Source organism: Hyla sarda, unplaced genomic scaffold (genome assembly GCF_029499605.1).
Source record: "Hyla sarda isolate aHylSar1 unplaced genomic scaffold, aHylSar1.hap1 scaffold_645, whole genome shotgun sequence".
Lineage (NCBI taxonomy): Eukaryota > Metazoa > Chordata > Amphibia > Anura > Hylidae > Hyla > Hyla sarda.
In genome coordinates this window covers 82254-103618 of record NW_026610660.1, presented here as the reverse complement: position 1 = coordinate 103618, position 21365 = coordinate 82254, and the positions used below count along the sequence as shown (strand labels likewise).

Genomic DNA, 21365 nt, shown 5'->3' with positions numbered 1-21365 from the left:
TCACATCTCCCCCGTCCCCTCACAGCCCTGAGCCCCCAGTTTTCCTCACATCTCCCCCGTCCCCTCACAGCCCTGAGCCCCCAGTTTTCCTCACATCTCCCCCGTCCCCTCAGCCCTGAGCCCCCAGTTATCCTCACATCTCCCCCATCCCCTCACAGCCCGGAGCCCCCAGTCATCACTGCATCCAGCACTGACCTTTCCCATTGCCTTGAATATTGGAAAAACCTGAAATGACAAACAAGGGAGTGTTTAGCGGATATGGTGTCATCTGTCACAGGGGGTGATATAGAGGGCGACCAATCCGGGCATGGAGGGGGCACAATGTGAACTCACCATTAGGATAAGGCTGCTGGTACTGACCTGGGGAGATATGAGGAGGAGAGGTCAGAGAGGATACAAGGGATGATGGGGTGATCCAGGGGGATGATGGGGGTGATACAGGAGGAGGTGAGGATAGGATGATGGGGGTGATACAGGAGGAGGTGAGGATAGGATGATGGGGGTGATACAGGGGGATGATGGGGGTGATACAGGGGTAGGTAAGGATAGGATGATGGGGGTGATACAGGGGGAGGATGGGGGTGATACAGGAGGAGGTAAGGATAGGATGATGGGGGTGATACAGGGGGATGATGGGGGTGATACAGGGGGAGGTAAGGATAGGATGATGGGGTGATACAGGAGGAGGTGAGGATAGGATGATAGGGGTGATACAGGGGGATGATGGGGTGATACAGGGGGAGGTAAGGATAGGATGATGGGGGTGATACAGGGGGATGATGGGGGTGATACAGGAGGAGGTAAGGATAGGATAATGGGGTGATACAGGGGGATGATGGGGGTGATACAGGAGAAGGTAAGGATAGGATGATGGGGTGATACAGGGGGAGGTAAGGATAGGAAGATGGGGGTGATACAGGGGAGGATGGGGGTGATACAGGGGTTGATGGTGGTTATACTCTGGGGCACTAAAAACGTAATAGTAACAGGTCAGAGGTCATCCTAATCTTCAGTTTTCGGTACCTGCTTTTGCTGATTTGGCTCCCAGACCTGTAATAGAGAAAGGTCGTCTATATACCAGTCACCAGCATCACCCCATAAAGACCTCGGCCCACTACACCCATCATACCTTGTGGGAAGAAGCTGTTTGGGTAACCGGCAGCTGCAAAGAGAGGGGAGAACTCTATCAGTGTAAAGAATGGAGGGAGCCCAATATAACGGATCATAGAGCCCAATATAACGGATCATAGAGCCCAATATAACGGATCATAGAGCCCAATATAACGGATCATAGAGCCCAATATAACAGATCATAGAGCCCAATTTAACAGATCATAGAGCCCAATATAACGGATCATAGAGCCCAATATAACGGATCATAGAGCCCAACATAACGGATCATAGAGCCCAACATAACGGATCATAGAGCCCAATATAACGGATCATAGAGCCCATTATAACGGATCATAGAGCCCAATATAACGAATCATAGAGCCCAATATAATGGATCATAGAGCCCAATATAACGGATCATAGAGCCCAATATAACAGATCATAGAGCCCAATATAACAGATCATAGAGCCCAATATAACAGATCATAGAGCCCAATATAACAGATCATAGAGCTTAATATAACGGATCATAGAGCCCAATATAACAGATCATAGAGCCCAATATAACAGATCATAGAGCTTAATATAACAGATCATAGAGCCCAATATAACAAATCATAGAGCTTAATATAACGGATCATAGAGCCCAATATATAAGAACAAAGAACACAATATCACAGGGGCTCTGGCCGTTTGCCCCATTGTCTTAGGGCTCAGATGAGAGTACACGTACCTGCTTTTGAAGGTTTTCCAATTCCACCTGAAATATGAATGAACATTCTGTAACTAACAACCAATGACACGAGTCCCCACCCCAGTGTATGACCAAGAGGGGCCCCATACATACAGAGGGGCCACTTCTGTATCCTTACCTTGTAGACCGGTGGCGCTTGGAAAGATTCCAGCACCATTCCCGTATCCTGCAACACAATGTGGAGAATTATCAGTGGAAGATCCGAGAAGAACCCGGAAACCATCAGGATCAAGAGCATCAGACCCTCATCTTTCAAAGACCCTCAGTCACCTAGCATCTCTATCCAACCAGATCTCATCCTCCAAAGACCCTCAGTCCCCTAGCATCTCTATCCAACCAGATCTCATCCTCCAAAGACCCTCAGCCCCCTAGCATCTCTAGGCAACCAGATCTCATCCTCCAAAGACCCTCAGCCCCCCGCATTTCTATCCAACCAGATATCATCCTCCAAAGACCCTTAGCCCCCCAGCATTTCCATCCAACCACATCTCATCCTCCAAAGACTCTCAGCCCCCTAGCATATCCATCTAACCAGATCTCATCCTTCAAAGACCCTCAGCCCCCCTAGCATCTCTATCCAACAAAATCTCATCCTACAAAGACCCTCAACCCCCAGCATTTCTAACCAACCACATCTCGTCCTCCAATGACCCTCAGCCCCTAGCATCTCTATCCAACCAAATCTTATCCTCCAAAGACCCTCTGTCTCCTAGCATCTCTATCCAACCAGATCTCATCCTCCAAAGACCCTCAGTACCCTAGCATTTCTATCCAACCAGATCTCATCCTCCAAAGACCTTCAGCCCCCCAGCATATCTACCCAACCAGATCTCATCCTCCAAAGAACCTCAGCCTCCTAGCCTATCTATCCAACCACATCTCATCCTCTAAAGACCCTCAGCCTCCTAGCCTATCTATCCAACCACATCTCATCCTATAAAGACCCTCAGTCCCTAGTATATCTATCCAAACAGATCTCATCCTTCAAAGACCCTCAGCCCCCTAGCATCTCTATCCAACCAGATCTCAACCTCAAAGACCCCTAACCCCCCAGCTTCTCTATCCAACCAGATCTCATCCTCCAAAGACCCTCAGCCCTGTAGCATCTCTATCCAACCAGATCTAAACCTCCAAATACCCTCAGCCCCCTAGCATCTCTATCCAACCAGTCCCTAATCTTCCCAAAACCATCAGGATCCCAGCCTCTCCACCCAACCAGGGCCTCATATTCCCAGGACCCTCAGGTTCATAAGTTCTTCAGACTCCTGGACCCCCATGTGTCTGAATGCAGCGATACCAGGAAAAGGGTTGTACATACCGGCCTTTGGTGGCTTTCCTGATTTTCCTGTAAGATAAAGTTGGTGTCAATAACATATTCCAAGCATGCTCCATATGTTTGTGTATATCACAAGTTCCTATAAAGTACATGAATAGTTCTCTGGTCTACACAGAGTATGTAGCAATACGTAGACAGGACAGTAGTTATGGATCTGCTGTATTTAGAGTGCAGGGACAACATTTACCTTGCTGCTGGAAGTTGCTGGGATATCCACCATATCCATTTCTGTAGCCTAAAAGAAGAGAAATAATTATTATAAAATGGCTGACGTGGGTGCAAGAGGAACAATAAAGGAAAAGAAAGAGGGGGTGGAGGAGGAGGAGGAGAGATGATAATGAAGAAGAAGAAGAAGAAGCAACAGGAGGAGGAAGAGGAAGGATGATAATGAAGAAGAAGAAGAAGCAACAAGAGGAGGAAGAGGAAGGATGATAATGAAGAAGAAGAAGCAACAGGAGGAGGAAGAGGAAGGATGATAATGAAGAAGAAGAAGCAACAGGGGGGAAGAGGAAGGATGATAATGAAGAAGAAGAAGAAGAAGAAGCAACGGGAGGAGGAAGAGGAAGGATAATAATGAAGAAGAAGCAGCAACAGGAGGAGGAAGAGGAAAGATGATGAAGAAGAAGAAGAAGAAGAAGCAACGGGAGGAGGAAGAGGAAGGATGATAATGAAGAAGAAGAAGAAGCAACAGGAGGAGGAAGAGGAAGGATGATAATGAAGAAGAAGAAGAAGCAACAGGAGGAGGAAGAGGAAGGATGATAATGAAGAAGAAGAAGAAGAAGCAACAGGAGGAGGAAGAGGAAGGATGATAATGAAGAAGAAGAAGAAGAAGAAGCAACAGGAGGAGGAAGAGGAAGGATGATAATGAAGAAGAAGAAGAAGAAGAAGCAACAGGAGGAGGAAGAGGAAGGATGATAATGAAGAAGAAGAAGCAACAGGGGGGAAGAGGAAGGATGATAATGAAGAAGAAGAAGAAGCAACGGGAGGAGGAAAAGGAAGGATAATAATGAAGAAGAAGCAGCAACAGGAGGAGGAAGAGGAAAGATGATGAAGAAGAAGAAGAAGAAGAAGAAGCAACAGGAAGAGGAAGAGGAAAGATGATGAAGAAGAAGCAACAGGAGGAGGAAGAGGAAGGATGATGAAGAAGAAGCAACAGGAGGAGGAAGAGGAAGGATGATGAAGAAGAAGCAACAGGAGGGGGAGAATAAGGGTAAAGAACATGAAACAATAGGAAGAGAAAGGATGACGATGATGATGATGATGATGATGATGATGATGAAAGGAGAAGCAACAAGAGGGAAATGAACGGGGAAGAAGCATCAGCCAGTTAATATAAAGCGGGCAGGATCTGGTGGAGGACACCAGAAGGAGGATCTGATGGGGCATTTACCTCTTTGAGCCGCATTCGGGTATCCAGCGGCCCCATAACCTACAGACATGAGAGGAGACACAAGATCAGTTACCTGGACCATATCCAATGTGTCGCTATTATAGGGCGCGGCTTATACTGAAAAAGGGTTTGGGTTCCTGAGGGCAGGTACAACCCTCATAAATGATAGTATGATAGAATGTACATGTATGGTGGGGGGTCCATGTATGGTGGGGGGCCATGTATGGTGGGGGGCCATGTATGATGGGGGGTCCATGTGTGATGGGGGGTCCATGTGTGGTGGGGGGTCCATGTGTGGTGGGGGGGTCCATGTATGGTGGGGGGGTCCATGTATGGTGGGGGGCCCATGTATGGTGGGGGTCCATGTATGGTGGGGGCCCATGTATGGTGGGGGGTCCATGTATGGTGGGGGCCATGTATGGTGGGGGGCCCATGTACGGTGGGGGGACCATGTATGGTGGGGTCCCATGTATGGTGGGGGTCCATGTATGGTGGGGGGTCATGTATGGTGGGGGGCCCATGTATGGTGGGGGGTCCATGTATGGTGGGGGCCCATGTATGGTGGGGGGCCATGTATGGTGGGGGGCCCATGTATGGTGGGGGGCCCATGTATGGTGGGGGGCCCATGTATGGTGGGGGGTCATGTATGATGGGGGGTCATGTATGATGGGGGGGTCATGTATGTTGGGGGGTCCATGTATGTTGGGGGGTCCATGTATGTTGGGGGGTCCATGTATGGTGGGGGGGCATGTATGCTGGGGGTCCATGTATGATGGGGGGTCCATGTATGATGGGGGGTCCATGTATGGTGGGGGGTCATGTACGGTGGGGGGGCCATGTACGGTGGGGGGGCCATGTACGGTGGGGGGGCCATGTACAGTGGGGGGGCCATGTACGGTGGGGGGGCCATGTACGGTGGGGGGGCCATGTACGGTGGGGGGGGCCATGTATGATGGGGGGGCCATGTATGATGGGGGGCCATGTATGATGGGGGGGCCATGTATGATGGGGGGTCATGTATGGTGGGAGGTCATGTATGGTGGGGGGACCATGTATGATGGGGGGCCATGTATGATGGGGGGGCCATGTATGATGGTGGGGGTCATGTATGATGGGGGGTCATGTATGGTGGGAGGTCATGTATGGTGGGGGGGCCATGTATGATGGGGGGGCCATGTATGATGGTGGGGGTCATGTATGATGGGGGGTCATGTATGATGGGGGTCATCTCACCTAGTTTAGAAGGTTTCGCTCCATAACCTGAAATTAATAGAAATTCACCTTTAGTTTTCCCACCTGTAATGGATCCATCCTCCGATACGTCATCATGGCATCTAGTCTAAGGCCTGGCCATTGCCCCTCATATCTTATCACCCCTGACCTCTCATTAAAGGTCATTATCCTCATACCTTATCACCCCTGACCCCATATTAATGGTCATTGTTCTTATACCTTAACACCCCTGACCCCTGATTAATGGTCATTGTCCTCATACCTTATCACCCCTGACCCCAGATTAATGGTCATTGTCCTCATACCTTATCACCCCTGACCCCTGATTAATGGTCATTGTCCTAATACCTTATCACCCCTGACCCCTGATTAATGGTCATTGTCCTTATACCTTATCACCCCTGACCCCAGATTAATGGTCATTGTCCTTATACCTTATCACCCCTGACCCCAGATTAATGGTCATTGTCCTCATACCTTATCACCCCTGACCCCTGATTAATGGTCATTGTCCTAATACCTTATCACCCCTGACCCCTGATTAATGGTCATTGTCCTTATACCTTATCACCCCTGACCCCAGATTAATGGTCATTGTCCTTATACCTTATCACCCCTGACCCCTGATTAATGGTCATTGTCCTCATACCTTATCACCCCTGACCCCTGATTAATGGTCATTGTCCTTATACCTTATCACCCCTGACCCCAGATTAATGGTCATTGTCCTTATACCTTATCACCCCTGACCCCTGATTAATGGTCATTGTCCTCATACCTTATCACCCCTGACCCCTGATTAATGGTCATTGTCCTCATACCTTATCACCCCTGACCCCTGATTAATGGTCATTGTCCTTATACCTTATCACCCCTGACCCCTGATTAATGGTCAGGCTCTCTGATCCTGATCCCGCTCGGCCCTCTGATCCTGATCCCGCTCGGCCCTCTGATCCTGATCCCGCTCGGCCCTCTGATCCTGATCCCGCTCGGTCCTCTGATCCTGATCCCGCTCGGTCCTCTGATCCTGATCCCACTCGGCACTCGGTCCTCTGATCCTGATCCCACTCGGCCCTATGATCCTCATCCCACTCGGCCCTCTGATCCTCATCCCACTCGGCCCTCTGATCCTCATCCCACCCGGTCCTCTGATCCTCATCCCACTCGGTCCTCTGATCCTCATCCCACTCGGTCCTCTGATCCTCATCCCACTCGGTCCTCTGATCCTCCTCCCACTCGGTCCTCTGATCCTCATCCCACTCGGTCCTCTGATCCTGATCCCACTCCGTCTTCTGATCCTGATCCCACTCCGTCCTCTGATCCTGATGGGGGGTCATGTATGGTGGGAGGTCATGTATGGTGGGGGGGCCATGTATGATGGGGGGCCATGTATGATGGGGGGGGCATGTATGATGGTGGGGGTCATGTATGATGGGGGGTCATGTATGATGGGGGTCATCTCACCTAGTTTAGAAGGTTTCGCTCCATAACCTGAAATTAATAGAAATTCACCTTTAGTTTTCCCACCTGTAATGGATCCATCCTCCGATACTTCATCATGGCATCTAGTCTAAGGCCTGGCCATTGCCCCTCATATCTTATCACCCCTGACCTCTCATTAAAGGTCATTATCCTCATACCTTATCACCCCTGACCCCATATTAATGGTCATTGTTCTTATACCTTATCACCCCTGACCCCAGATTAATGGTCATTGTCCTTATACCTTATCACCCCTGACCCCTGATTAAAGGTCATTATCCTCATACTTTATCACCCCTGACCCCAGATTAATGGTCATTGTTCTTATACCTTATCACCCCTGACCCCTGATTAATGGCCATTGCCCCTGATATCTTATCACCCCTGACCCCTGATTAATGGTCATTGTCCTCATACCTTATCACCCCTGACCCCAGATTAATGGTCATTGTCCTCATACCTTATCACCCCTGACCCCTGATTAATGGTCATTGTCCTTATACCTTATCACCCCTGACCCCAGATTAATGGTCATTGTCCTTATACCTTATCACCCCTGACCCCTGATTAATGGTCATTGTCCTTATACCTTATCACCCCTGACCCCTGATTAATGGTCATTGTCCTCATACCTTATCACCCCTGACCCCAGATTAATGGTCATTGTCCTCATACCTTATCACCCCTGACCCCAGATTAATGGTCATTGTCCTCATACCTTATCACCCCTGACCCCTGATTAATGGTCATTGTCCTTATACCTTATCACCCCTGACCCCAGATTAATGGTCATTGTCCTTATACCTTATCACCCCTGACCCCTGATTAATGGTCATTGTCCTTATACCTTATCACCCCTGACCCCTGATTAATGGTCATTGTCCTATATCATTCCTGGTTCTGATCCATAATTCCTCATTTCTGATCATTTCTAATTCTCTAAATCCTGATCACTGGAATCTCCTCATGTATGACCTCATCCTTTCCTGATCCTGATCCCACTCAGCCCTCTGATCCTGATCCCACTCGGCCCTCTGATCCTGATCCCACTCGGCCCTCTGATCCTGATCCCACTCGGCCCTCTGATTCCACCCGGCCCTCTGATCCCACTCGACCCTCTGATCCTGATCCCACTCGGCCCTCTGATCCTACTCAACCATCTGATCCTGATCCCACTCTGCCCTCTGATCCTGATCCCGCTCGGCCCTCTGATCCTGATCCCGCTCGGCCCTCTGATCCTGATCCCGCTCGGCCCTCTGATCCTGATCCTGCTCGGCCCTCTGATCCTGATCCCGCTCGGTCCTCTGATCCTGATCCCGCTCGGTCCTCTGATCCTGATCCCACTCGGCACTCGGTCCTCTGATCCTGATCCCACTCGGCCCTATGATCCTCATCCCACTCGGCCCTCTGATCCTCATCCCACTCGGCCCTCTGATCCTCATCCCACTCGGTCCTCTGATCCTCATCCCACTCGGTCCTCTGATCCTCATCCCACTCGGTCCTCTGATCCTCATCCCACTCGGTCCTCTGATCCTCCTCCCACTCGGTCCTCTGATCCTCATCCCACTCCGTCCTCTGATCCTGATCCCACTCCGTCCTCTGATCCTGATCCCACTCCGTCCTCTGATCCTGATCCCACTCCGTCCTCTGATCCTGATCCCACTCAGTCCTCTGATCCTGATCCCACTCAGTCCTCTGATCCTGATCCCACTCAGTCCTTTGATCCTGATCCCACTCCGTCCTCTGATCCTGATCCCACTAGGTCCTCTGATCCCACTGGGTCCTCTGATCCTGATCCCCCTCGGTCCTCTGATCCCACTCGGTCCTCTGATCCTGATTTTTCCTCTTATTTACTGATCCTCTGATATTTATATAATACCGGGAGCATTTTTATGTGTTTGTGATTTCCCTCATGAACTATTGGGTGACCTTATATCTGGAGCCACCGGTAAGAAGGAATAACATTGGTACCTTGTTGTTGGAGATTACCAGGATACGGACCAGCGCCATTACTGGGGTACAGACCGGCGCCATTACCGGGGTATGGACCAGCGCCATTACTGGGGTACAGACCGGCGCCATTACCGGGGTACGGACCAGCACCATTACTGGGGTATGGACCAGCGCCATTACTGGGGTATGGACCAGCACCATTACTGGGGTATGGACCAGCGCCATTACTGGGGTATGGACCAGCGCCATTCTGGTAGCCTGAAGAAGAGAAGTCAGAAGAGATGAGCACCAACAATGTAATCGTATACAAGAGGAAACCAGAAGATGGAGGATCGGGAAGAAGATACCTGCACCGTACTGAGGGTAACTCCCGGCTCCGTAGCCTGAAGAAAGGAAGAAGAACAAAAATGATAAAACCAGAAGAGAGACACCACAGAATGGAGGCCACAGAGAGAAAGTGACCACAGAATGGAGGCCACAGGGAGAAAGAGACCACAGAATGTAGGCCACAGAGAGAAAGACAGTCGACAGAATGGAGGCCACAGACAGAAAGAGAGACCACAGAATGGAGGCCACAGAGAGAAAGACAGTCCACAGAATGGAGGCCACAGACAGAAAGAGAGACCACAGAATGGAGGCCACAGAGAGAAAGACAGTCCACAGAATGGAGGCCACAGACAGAAAGAGAGACCACAGAATGTAGGCCACAGAGAGAAAGAGACCACAGAGTGGAGGTCACAGAGAGAAAGAGACCACAGAATGGAGGCCACAGAGAGAAAGAAAGTCCACAGAATGGAGGCCACAGACAAAAAGAGAGACCACAGAATTGAGGCCACAGACAGAAAGACCACAGAATGGAGGTCACAGACAGAAAGACCACAGAATGGAGGCCACTGAGAAAAAGAGAGACCACAGAATGGAGGCCACAGAGAAAAAGACCACAGAAGGAAGGGGAGTCCAGTGAACAGGACCCACCTGCTTGTTCTTCGTACTGCGGGTAGTTCCCAGCTCCATATCCTGTGGACATAAGACACAATATTGAGCCTGACCTATGGGGAGGATGGAGGGAGGAGGGTGAAGGGGACGTTACCTGTCTGATAATTCCCGGCTCTGTATCCTGAAGAAGAGATAATAAAATGGAGACACCATGAGAATGAGCATCATCCTGTACAAAGGGCCCAAAAACCACAACCTCTCTCACCTGACTTGGGGGGTTTTCCTCCATAACCTAAGAAGAGAAATCACAAGGTGAGAAAATCTGGGCTCCCAATACCTGTGTATCCCTTGAGTATCTAGGACTGCTGTATCCCATGGGTACCCCTCATATATCTAGAACCATTGTGTTCATTGTGTTTTAGATTAGTGTACCCCCATGTATCTAGTACTAGTTAATCCCTTGTGTATCTAGAACCAGTCTTTCCCCCACCTTGTAGAGCAGGGATCCCCCACCCACCACATAGCGCAGGGGTCCCCCCCCCCCCACCCACCCCATAGAGCAGGGATCCCCCACCCACCCCGTAGAGCAGGGATCCCCCTACCCACCCCGTAGAGCAGGGGTCCCCCCCACCCCGTAGAGCAGGGGTCCCCCCACCCACCCCATAGAGCAGGGATCCCCCCCACCCACCCCGTAGAGCAGGGATCCCCCACCCACCCCTTAGAGCAGGTGTACCCCCCCCCCACCCTGTAGAGCAGGGATCCCCCAACCACCCCTTAGAGCAGGTGTACCCCCCCACCCTGTAGAGCAGGTGTACCCCCCCACCCTGTAGAGCAGGGATCCCCCCATCCACCCCGTAGAGCAGGGATCCCCCCACCCACCCCATAGAGCAGGGATCCCTCCACCCACCTCATAGAGCAGGGATCCCCCCACCCACCCCATAGAGCAGGGATCCCCCACCCACCCCTTAGAGCAGGTGTACCCCCCCCCACCCTGTAGAGCAGGGATCCCCCACCCACCCCTTAGAGCAGGTGTACCCCCCCCCACCCTGTAGAGCAGGGATCCCCCACTCACCCCGTAGAGCAGAGATCCCCCACCCACCCCTTAGAGCAGGTGTACCCCCCCCACCCTGTAGGGCAGGGATCCCCCACCCACCCCTTAGAGCAGGTGTACCCCCCACCCTGTAGAGCAGGGATCCCCCCACCCACCCCGTAGAGCAGGGATCTTCCCACCAACCCCATAGAGCAGGGATCCCCCACCCACCCCTTAGAGCAGGTGTACCCCCCACCCTGTAGAGCAGGGATCCCCCACCCACCCTGTAGAGCAGGTGTACCCCCCCCCCACCCTGTAGAGCAGGGGTCCCCCCCAGTAGAATACATTGTGGACAGTGATACCTTGCTGTGCGATGTTACTTGGATACCCGGGCACTCCATTCCCATATCCTACAGAAAGGAGGAGTCATATGAGACACAGGAGTGGGGGCAGGGTAATGTGAGGTACAGTACTGCCCATGGGGCCCACCATCATAATAACCCTGCTCCTAGTACACAGCACAATGGCGGCTGTAGAAGAGGAACAGACACTAATAGTCACCAACCTGGAGATCTTGGAGTAAAGGAGAATATTTCTGGGTGATTTTCCTTTCTCCAGATCAGAAGGTTTGAGTTAAACTCGATGGATTCTGGTCTTCATACAAATTATAATACCCCCCCAAATAATTATAATAACCCCCTCCCCACCCCCAAAATAAAGGAGAGAGAGATCACTTTTGGGGGGGGGGGGGGGAGCAGCTCTTACCTCCGATGTTTGGATATCCTCCAGCTCCATAACCTGCTGGAGACCAGAGAGGTCAGAAGGTCGGGGCAATGATAAGAGGACGAGCAAAGATGGCACTACTATAGAAGAGAAGAGGAGGCGGAGCAAAGAAGGCACTATAGAAGAGGAGGAGGAGCAAAGAAGGCACTACTATAGAAGAGGAGGAGGAGAAAAGAAGGCACTACTATAGAAGAAGAGGAGGTGGAGCAAAGAAGGCACTACTATAGAAGAGGAGGCGGAGCAAAGAAGGCACTACTATAAAAGAGGAGGAGGAGCGAAGAAGGCACTACTATAGAAGAGGAGGAGGAGCAAAGAAGGCACTACCATAGAAGAAGAGGAGACGGAGCAAAGAAGGCACTACTATAGAAGAGGAGGCGGAGCAAAGAAGGCACTACTATAGAAGAGGAGGCGAACAAAGAAGGCACTACCATAGAAGAGGAGGCGGAGCAAAGAAGGCACTACTATAGAAGAGGAGGAGGAGCAAAGAAGGCACTACTATAGAAGAGGAGGTGGAGCAAAGAAGGCACTACTATAGAAGAGGAGGAGGAGCAAAGAAGGCACTACTATAGAAGAGGAGGTGGAGCAAAGAAGGCACTACTATAGAAGAGGAGGAGGAGCAAAGAAGGCACTACTATAGAAGAGGAGGAGGAGCAAAGAAAGCACTACTATAGAAGAAGAGGAGGCGGAGCAAAGAAGGCATTACTATAGAAGAGGAGGCAGAGCAAAGAAGGCACTACTATAGAAGAAGAGGAGGAGCAAAGAAGGCATTACTATAGAAGAGGAGGCAGAGCAAAGAAGGTACTACTATAGAAGAGGAGGCGGAGCAAAGAAGGCACTACTATAGAAGAGGAGGAGGAGCAAAGAAGGCACTACTATAGAAGAGGAGGAGGAGCAAAGAAGGCACTACTATAGAAGAGGAGGCGGACAAAGAAGGCACTACTATAGAAGAAGAGAAGCCGGAGCAAAGAAGGCACTACTATAGAAGAGGAGGAGGAGCAAAGAAGGCACTACTATAGAAGAGGAGGCGGACAAAGAAGGCACTACTATAGAAGAGGAGGCGGAGCAAAGAAGGCACTACTATAGAAGAGGAGGTGGACAAAGAAGGCACTACTATAGAAGAGGAGGAGGACAAAGAAGGCACTACTATAGAAGAGGAGGCGGACAAAGAAGGCACTACTATAGAAGAGGAGGCGGACAAAGAAGGCACTACTATAGAAGAGGAGGCGGAGCAAAGAAGGCACTACTATAGAAGAGGAGGCGGACAAAGAAGGCACTACTATAGAAGAAGAGGAGGAGGAGCAAAGAAGGCACTACTATAGAAGAGGAGGAGGAGCAAAGAAGGCACTACTATAGAAGAGGAGGCAGAGCAAAGAAGGCACTACTATAGAAGAGGAGGCGGAGCAAAGAAGGCACTACTATAGAAGAGGAGGTGGACAAAGAAGGCACTACTATAGAAGAAGAGGAGGCGGAGCAAAGAAGGCACTACTATAGAAGAGGAGGAGGAGCAAAGAAGGCACTACTATAGAAGAGGAGGAGGAGCAAAGAAGGCACTACTATAGAAGAGGAGGCGGAGCAAAGAAGGCACTACTATAGAAGAGGAGGCAGAGCAAAGAAGGCACTACTATAGAAGAGGAGGAGGAGCAAAGAAGGCACTACTATAGAAGAGGAGGAGGAGCAAAGAAGGCACTACCATAGAAGAAGAGGAGACGGAGCAAAGAAGGCACTACTATAGAAGAGGAGGCGGAGCAAAGAAGGCACTACTATAGAAGAGGAGGCGGAGCAAAGAAGGCACTACTATAGAAGAGGAGGTGGAGCAAAGAAGGCACTACTATAGAAGAGGAGGAGGAGCAAAGAAGGCACTACTATAGAAGAGGAGGTGGAGCAAAGAAGGCACTACTATAGAAGAGGAGGAGGAGCAAAGAAGGCACTACTATAGAAGAGGAGGAGGAGCAAAGAAAGCACTACTATAGAAGAAGAGGAGGCGGAGCAAAGAAGGCATTACTATAGAAGAGGAGGCAGAGCAAAGAAGGCACTACTATAGAAGAAGAGGAGGAGCAAAGAAGGCATTACTATAGAAGAGGAGGCAGAGCAAAGAAGGTACTACTATAGAAGAGGAGGCGGAGCAAAGAAGGCACTACTATAGAAGAGGAGGAGGAGCAAAGAAGGCACTACTATAGAAGAGGAGGAGGAGCAAAGAAGGCACTACTATAGAAGAGGAGGCGGACAAAGAAGGCACTACTATAGAAGAAGAGGAGGCGGAGCAAAGAAGGCACTACTATAGAAGAGGAGGAGGAGCAAAGAAGGCACTACTATAGAAGAGGAGGAGGAGCAAAGAAGGCACTACTATAGAAGAGGAGGAGGACAAAGAAGGTACTACTATAGAAGAGGAGGCGGACAAAGAAGGCACTACTATAGAAGAGGAGGCGGACAAAGAAGGCACTACTATAGAAGAGGAGGCGGACAAAGAAGGCACTACTATAGAAGAGGAGGCGGAGCAAAGAAGGCACTACTATAGAAGAGGAGGCGGAGCAAAGAAGGCACTACTATAGAAGAGGAGGCGGACAAAGAAGGCACTACTATAGAAGAAGAGGAGGCGGAGCAAAGAAGGCACTACTATAGAAGAGGAGGAGGAGCAAAGAAGGCACTACTATAGAAGAGGAGGAGGAGCAAAGAAGGCACTACTATAGAAGAGGAGGCGGAGCAAAGAAGGCATTACTATAGAAGAGGAGGAGGAGCAAAGAAGGCACTACTATAGAAGAGGAGGAGGAGCAAAGAAGGTACTACTATAGAAGAGGAGGCGAACAAAGAAGGCACTACCATAGAAGAGGAGGCGGAGCAAAGAAAGCACTACTATAGAAGAGGAGGAGGAGCAAAGAAGGCACTACTATAGAAGAGGAGGAGGAGCAAAGAAGGCACTACTATAGAAGAGGAGGAGGACAAAGAAGGTACTACTATAGAAGAGGAGGCGGACAAAGAAGGCACTACTATAGAAGAGGAGGCGGAGCAAAGAAGGCACTACTATAGAAGAGGAGGAGGAGCAAAGAAGGCACTACTAGAGAAGAGGAGGAGGAGCAAAGAAGGCACTACTATAGAAGAGGAGGCGGAGCAAAGAAGGCACTACTATAGAAGAGGAGGAGGAGCAAAGAAGGCACTACTAGAGAAGAGGAGGAGGAGCAAAGAAGGCACTACTATAGAAGAGGAGGAGGAGCAAAGAAGGCACTACTATAGAAGAGGAGGAGGAGCAAAGAAGGCACTACTATAGAAGAGGAGGCGGAGCAAAGAAGGCACTACTATAGAAGAGGAGGAGGAGCAAAGAAGGCACTACTATAGAAGAGGAGGAGGAGCAAAGAAGGCACTACTATAAAAGAGGAGGCGGAGCAAAGAAGGCACTACTTTAGAAGAGGAGGAGGAGCAAAGAAGGCACTACTATAGAAGAGGAGGCGGAGCAAAGAAGGCACTACTATAGAAGAGGAGGAGGAGCAAAGAAGGCACTACTATAGAAGAGGAGGCGGAGCAAAGAAGGCACTACTATAGAAGAGGAGGAGGAGCAAAGAAGGCACTACTATAGAAGAGGAGGCGGAGCAAAGAAGGCATTACTATAGAAGAGGAGGCGGACAAAGAAGGCACTACTATAGAAGAGGAGGAGGAGCAAAGAAGGCACTACTATAGAAGAGGAGGCGGACAAAGAAGGCACTACTATAGAAGAGGAGGCGGAGCAAAGAAGGCCCTCATTTTGATCAGAGGAGGTTGGGGGTGGGGTTAGGCTTTTACCTGCTTTTGATGGTTTTGCTCCTATTCCTGCAATATAACAATACAGATAAATCCAGGGATCTCCATCACAGGCAGCACAGGATATAAGGGGGCACAGTAAATGGGCCAGCAGGAGGGGGGTTACACTTTATACGTCCATGGACCCTGCAGTAAATGGGCCAGCAGGAGGGGGGTTACACTTTATAAATCCATGGACCCTGCAGTAAATGGACCAACAGGAGGGGGGGTTACACTTTATACGTCCATGGACCCGGCAGTAAATAAGCCAACAGGAGGGGGGGTTACACTTTATACGTCCATGGACCCCGCAGTAAATAGGCCAGCAGGAGGGGGGGTTACACTTCATACGTCCATGGACCCAGCAGTAAATGGGCCAGCAGGAGGGGGGGGGGGGGGGGTTGCACTTTATAAATCCATGGACCCTGCAGTAAATGGGCCAGCAGGAGGGGGGGGGGGGGTTACACTTTATAAATCCATGGACCACGCAGCAAATGGGCCAGCAGGAGGGGGGGGGGTTACACTTTATACGTTCATGGACCCAGCTGTAAATGGGCCAGCAGGATGGAGGGGCGTTACACTTTATACGTCCATGGACCCCACAGTAAATGGGCCAGCAGGATGGGGGGTTACACTTTATAAATCCATGGACCCTGCAGTAAATGGGCCAACAGGAGGGGGGGGGGTTACACTTTATAAGTCCATGGACCCCGCAGTAAATGGGCCAACAGAAGAGGGGAGCGTTACACTTTATATGTCAATGGACCACACAGTAAACGGGCCAGCAGGAGGAGGGGGGTTACACTTTATAAATCCATGGACCCTGCAGTAAACGGGCCAGCAGGAGGGGGGGTTACACTTTATACGTCCATGGACCCTGCACTAAATGGGCCAACAGGAGGGGGGTTTACACTTCATACGTCCATAGACCAAGCAGTAAATGGGCCAGCAGGTAGGGGGGTTACACTTTATAAATCCATGGACCCTGCAGTAAATGGGCCAACAGGAGGGGGGGGGGTTACACTTTATAAATCCATGGACCACGCAGTAAATGGGCCAGCAGGAGGGGGGGGGGGTTACACTTTACACGTCCATGGACCCCGCAGTAAATGAGCCAACAGGAGGGGGGTCACACTTTATACGTCCATGGACCCAGCAGTAAATGGGCCAGCAGGAGGGGGGGTTACACTTTATACGTCCATGGACCCAGCAGTAAATGGGCCAGCAGGAGGGGGGGTTACACTTTACACGTCCATGGACCCCGCAGTAAATGAGCCAACGGGAGGGGGGGGTCACACTTTACACGTCCATGGACCCCGCAGTAAATGAGCCAACAGGAGGGGGGTCACACTTTATACGTCCATGGACCAGCAGGAGGGGGGGTTACACTTTATATGTTCATGGACCCCACAGTAAATGGGCCAGCAGGATGGGGGGGGGGTTACACTTTATAAATCCATGGACTCCGTAGTAAATGGGCCAGCAGGAGGAGGGGTTACACTTACCTTGTCCCAGGACATTGCCCAGGTAATTTCCATAACCTGAAAGACAATTGTGATAATGAAAGGAATGACGGCACCAGGAACCCAAAAGACGCGAGGTCCCTCTACTCCAGGGACCAGATACATATATGACAGCACCAGGAACCCAAGAGATGTGAGGTCCCTCTACTCCAGGGACCAGAAACATATGATGGCCCAGGAACCCAAGAGACATGAGGTCCCTCTACTCCAGGGACCAGATACATATATTACAGCACCAGGAATCCAAGAGATGTGAGGTCCCTCTACTCCAGGGACCAGATACATATATGACAGCACCAGGAATCCAAGAGATGTGAGGTCCCTCTACTCCAGGGACCAGATACATATATGACAGCACCAGGAACCCAAGAGATGTGAGGTCCCTCTACTCCAGGGACCAGATACATATATGACAGCACCAGGAACCCAAGAGATGTAAGGTCCCTCTACTCCAGGGACCAGATACATATATGACAGCACCAGGAACCCAAGAGATGTGAGGTCCCTCTACTCCAGGGACCAGAAACATATGACGGCCCAGGAACCCAAGAGACGTGAGGTCCCTCTACTCCAGGGACCAGATACATATATGAGAGACCAGGAACCCAAGAGATGTGAGGTCCTTCTACTCCAGGGACTGGTTGAGTATTGAGTATAAATGTTACCTGGCTTTTGCTTGGAAGGAAACTGTCCTACACCTGGAGAAAGAAGAATCAGAGAAAATGAGCAAAGGTAGAAGATGTGTGAAGAGAAGGACAGAGGACTTGTGAGGAGGACAAAAGACACACGAGGAGAAGGACAGAGAACACATGAGGAGAAGGACAGAGGACACATGAGGAGAAGGACAGAGAACACGTGAGAAGGACAGAGGACATGAGAAAAGAAGGACAGAGGACACGAGAAAAGAAGGACAGAGAACACACGAGGAGGACAGAGAACACGTGAGGAGAAGGACAGAGAACACGTGAGGAGAAGGACAGAGAACACGTGAGGAGAAGGACAGAGAACACGTGAGGAGAAGGACAGAGAACACGTGAGGCGAAGGACAGAGAACACGTGAGAAGGACAGAGAACACTTGAGGCGAAAGACAGAGAACACTTGAGGCGAAAGACAGAGAACACGTGAGAAGGACAGAGAACACGTGAGGAGAAGGACAGAGGACACGTGAGGAGAAGGACAGAGAACACGTGAGGAGAAGGACAGAGAACACGTGAGGAGAAGGACAGAGAACACGTGAGGAGAAGGACAGAGAACACGTGAGGCGAAGGACAGAGAACAGATGAGAAGGACAGAGAACACGTGAGGAGAAGGACAGAGAACACGTGAGGCGAAGGACAGAGAACAGGTGAGAAGGACAGAGAACACGTGAGGAGAAGGACAGAGAACACGTGAGGAGAAGGACAGAGAACACGTGAGGAGAAGGACAGAGAACACGTGAGGAGAAGGACAGAGAACACGTGAGGAGAAGGACAGAGAACACGTGAGGCGAAGGACAGAGAACACGTGAGAAGGACAGAGAACACTTGAGGCGAAAGACAGAGAACACTTGAGGCGAAAGACAGAGAACACGTGAGAAGGACAGAGAACACGTGAGGAGAAGGACAGAGGACACGTGAGGAGAAGGACAGAGAACACGTGAGGAGAAGGACAGAGAACACGTGAGGAGAAGGACAGAGAACACGTGAGGAGAAGGACAGAGAACACGTGAGGCGAAGGACAGAGAACAGATGAGAAGGACAGAGAACACGTGAGGAGAAGGACAGAGAACACGTGAGGCGAAGGACAGAGAACAGGTGAGAAGGACAGAGAACACGTGAGGAGAAGGACAGAGAACACGTGAGGAGAAGGACAGAGAACACGTGAGGAGAAGGACAGAGAACACGTGAGGAGAAGGACAGAGAACACGTGAGGAGAAGGACAGAGAACACGTGAGGAGAAGGACAGAGAACACGTGAGGCGAAGGACAGAGAACAGATGAGAAGGACAGAGAACACGTGAGGAGAAGGACAGAGAACACTTGAGGCGAAAGACAGAGAACACGTGAGAAGGACAGAGAACACGTGAGGAGAAGGACAGAGGACACGTGAGGAGAAGGACAGAGAACACGTGAGGAGAAGGACAGAGAACACGTGAGGCGAAGGACAGAGAACACGTGAGAAGGACAGAGAACACGTGAGGAGAAGGACAGAGAACACGTGAGGCGAAGGACAGAGAACACGTGAGAAGGACAGAGAACACGTGAGAAGGACAGAGGACACATGAGGAGAAGGACAGAGGACAAGAGAGGAGAAGGACAGAGAACACATGAGGAGAAAGACAGAGAACACGTGAGAAAGACAGAGAACACGTGAGGAGAAAGACAGAGAACACGTGAGAAAGACAGAGAACACGTGAGGAGAAGGACAAAGAACACAAGAAGAGAACGACAGAGAACATGTGAGGAGACGGACAGAGGACACGTGAGGAGAAGGACAGAGGACACGTGAGGAGAAGGACAGAGGACACGTGAGGAGAAGGACAGAGGGCACGTGAGAAGGACAGAGAACACATGAGAAGAAGGACAGATAACATGTGAAGAGAAGGACAGAGAACATGTGAGGAGAAGGACAGAGAACACGTGAGGAGAAGGACAGAGAACACGTGAGAAGACGGACAGAGGACACGTGAGGAGAAGGACAGAGGACACGTGAGGAGAAGGGCAGAGGACACGTGAGGAGAAGGACAGAGGACACGTGAGGAGAAGGACAGAGGACATGTGAGGAGAAGGACAGAGGACACGTGAGGAGAAGGGCAGAGGACATATGAGGAGAAGGGCAGAGGACAAGTGAGGAGAAGGACAGAGGACACGTGAGGAGAAGGACAGAGGACACGTGAGGAGAAGGACAGAGGACACATGAGGAGAAGGACAGAGGACACGTGAGGAGAAGGACAGAGGACACGTGAGGAGAAGGGCAGAGGACAAGTGAGGAGAAGGGCAGAGGACACGTGAGGAGAAGGGCAGAGGACACGTGAGGAGAAGGACAGAGGACACGAGAGGAGAATGAAAGAGGACACGTGAGGAGAAGGACAGAGGACACGTGAGGAGAAGGACAGAGGACACGTGAGGAGAAGGGCAGAGGACACGTGAGGAGAAGGGCAGAGGACAAGTGAGGAGAAGGACAGAGGACATGTGAGGAGAAGGACAGAGGACACGTGAGGAGAAGGACAGAGGACACGTGAGGAGAAGGACAGAGGACACGTGAGGAGAAGAGCAGAGGACACGTGAGGAGAAGGGCAGAGGACACGTGAGGAGAAGGGCAGAGGACACGTGAGGAGAAGGACAGAGAACACGTGAGGAGAAGGACAGAGGACACGTGAGGAGAAGGGCAGAGGACACGTGAGGAGAAGGGCAGAGGACAAGTGAGGAGAAGGACAGAGGACACGTGAGGAGAAGGGCAGAGGACACGTGAGGAGAAGGACAGAGAACATGTGAGGAGAAGGACAGAGAACACGTGAGGAGAAGGATAGAGGACACGTTAGGAGAAGGACAGAGGACACGTGAGGAGGATAGAGGACACGTGAGGAGAAGGACAGAGGACACGTGAGGAGGATAGAGGACACGTGAGGAGAAGGACAGAGGACACGTGAGGAGAAGGACAGAGGACACGTGAGGAGAAGGATAGAGGAAAGGATCACTTACCCAGCTTTCCAGATTTCTGCCCCAATCCTCCATATGCATTCTGAAGACCTGGGGGAGGAGACAGACTTAGTGACCACCCACAACTCCACAGTCAACGGCCATTTACTTATCTGCAGGTCCCAGAAAACTAAGAGACTTCAGAGTATGAGCAGCCGGACAGGGGCCCCAACTTATACAAGCTGTAGAGCAGCAGTGACTAGGGGACAAAGGCAGCCACTGGGGGAAACAGTTAGACATGAGCAAACTTTAGAAAAATTTGATTCGGCTTACTGGACAAAATTTCCGAAAAAATTTGTTTCGGTCCAAATTTATTTGTGGCGAATCTGTATTAAAAACAACTATTTCTGGCCTACAGACAGCCTCAATAAGGGGGTAGAACATATT

The 21365-nt window shown here is 50.7% G+C and overlaps 1 protein-coding gene across 1 annotated transcript in view; it reads right to left on the bottom strand.

Annotated features, from left to right (window-relative positions):
- The window catches only part of LOC130342244 (fibroin heavy chain-like), an 84190-nt gene that overhangs the window by 23850 nt on the left and 38975 nt on the right, over positions 1–21365 (bottom strand). Inside the window, exons 4-24 of the mRNA XM_056554270.1 lie at positions 20982–21029; positions 17967–17999; positions 17284–17319; positions 15782–15808; positions 11993–12025; positions 11590–11637; positions 10463–10489; positions 10352–10378; positions 10237–10278; positions 9609–9644; positions 9280–9519; positions 5827–5853; positions 4594–4632; positions 3391–3438; positions 3186–3212; positions 1986–2033; positions 1847–1873; positions 1130–1162; positions 1024–1050; positions 334–360; positions 196–225 (exon numbers count right to left, since the gene is read on the bottom strand). Of these exons, the coding sequence (XP_056410245.1) occupies positions 196–225; positions 334–360; positions 1024–1050; positions 1130–1162; positions 1847–1873; positions 1986–2033; positions 3186–3212; positions 3391–3438; positions 4594–4632; positions 5827–5853; positions 9280–9519; positions 9609–9644; positions 10237–10278; positions 10352–10378; positions 10463–10489; positions 11590–11637; positions 11993–12025; positions 15782–15808; positions 17284–17319; positions 17967–17999; positions 20982–21029 (930 nt within the window). The remainder of the gene's footprint in view (positions 1–195; positions 226–333; positions 361–1023; positions 1051–1129; positions 1163–1846; positions 1874–1985; positions 2034–3185; positions 3213–3390; positions 3439–4593; positions 4633–5826; positions 5854–9279; positions 9520–9608; positions 9645–10236; positions 10279–10351; positions 10379–10462; positions 10490–11589; positions 11638–11992; positions 12026–15781; positions 15809–17283; positions 17320–17966; positions 18000–20981; positions 21030–21365) is intronic.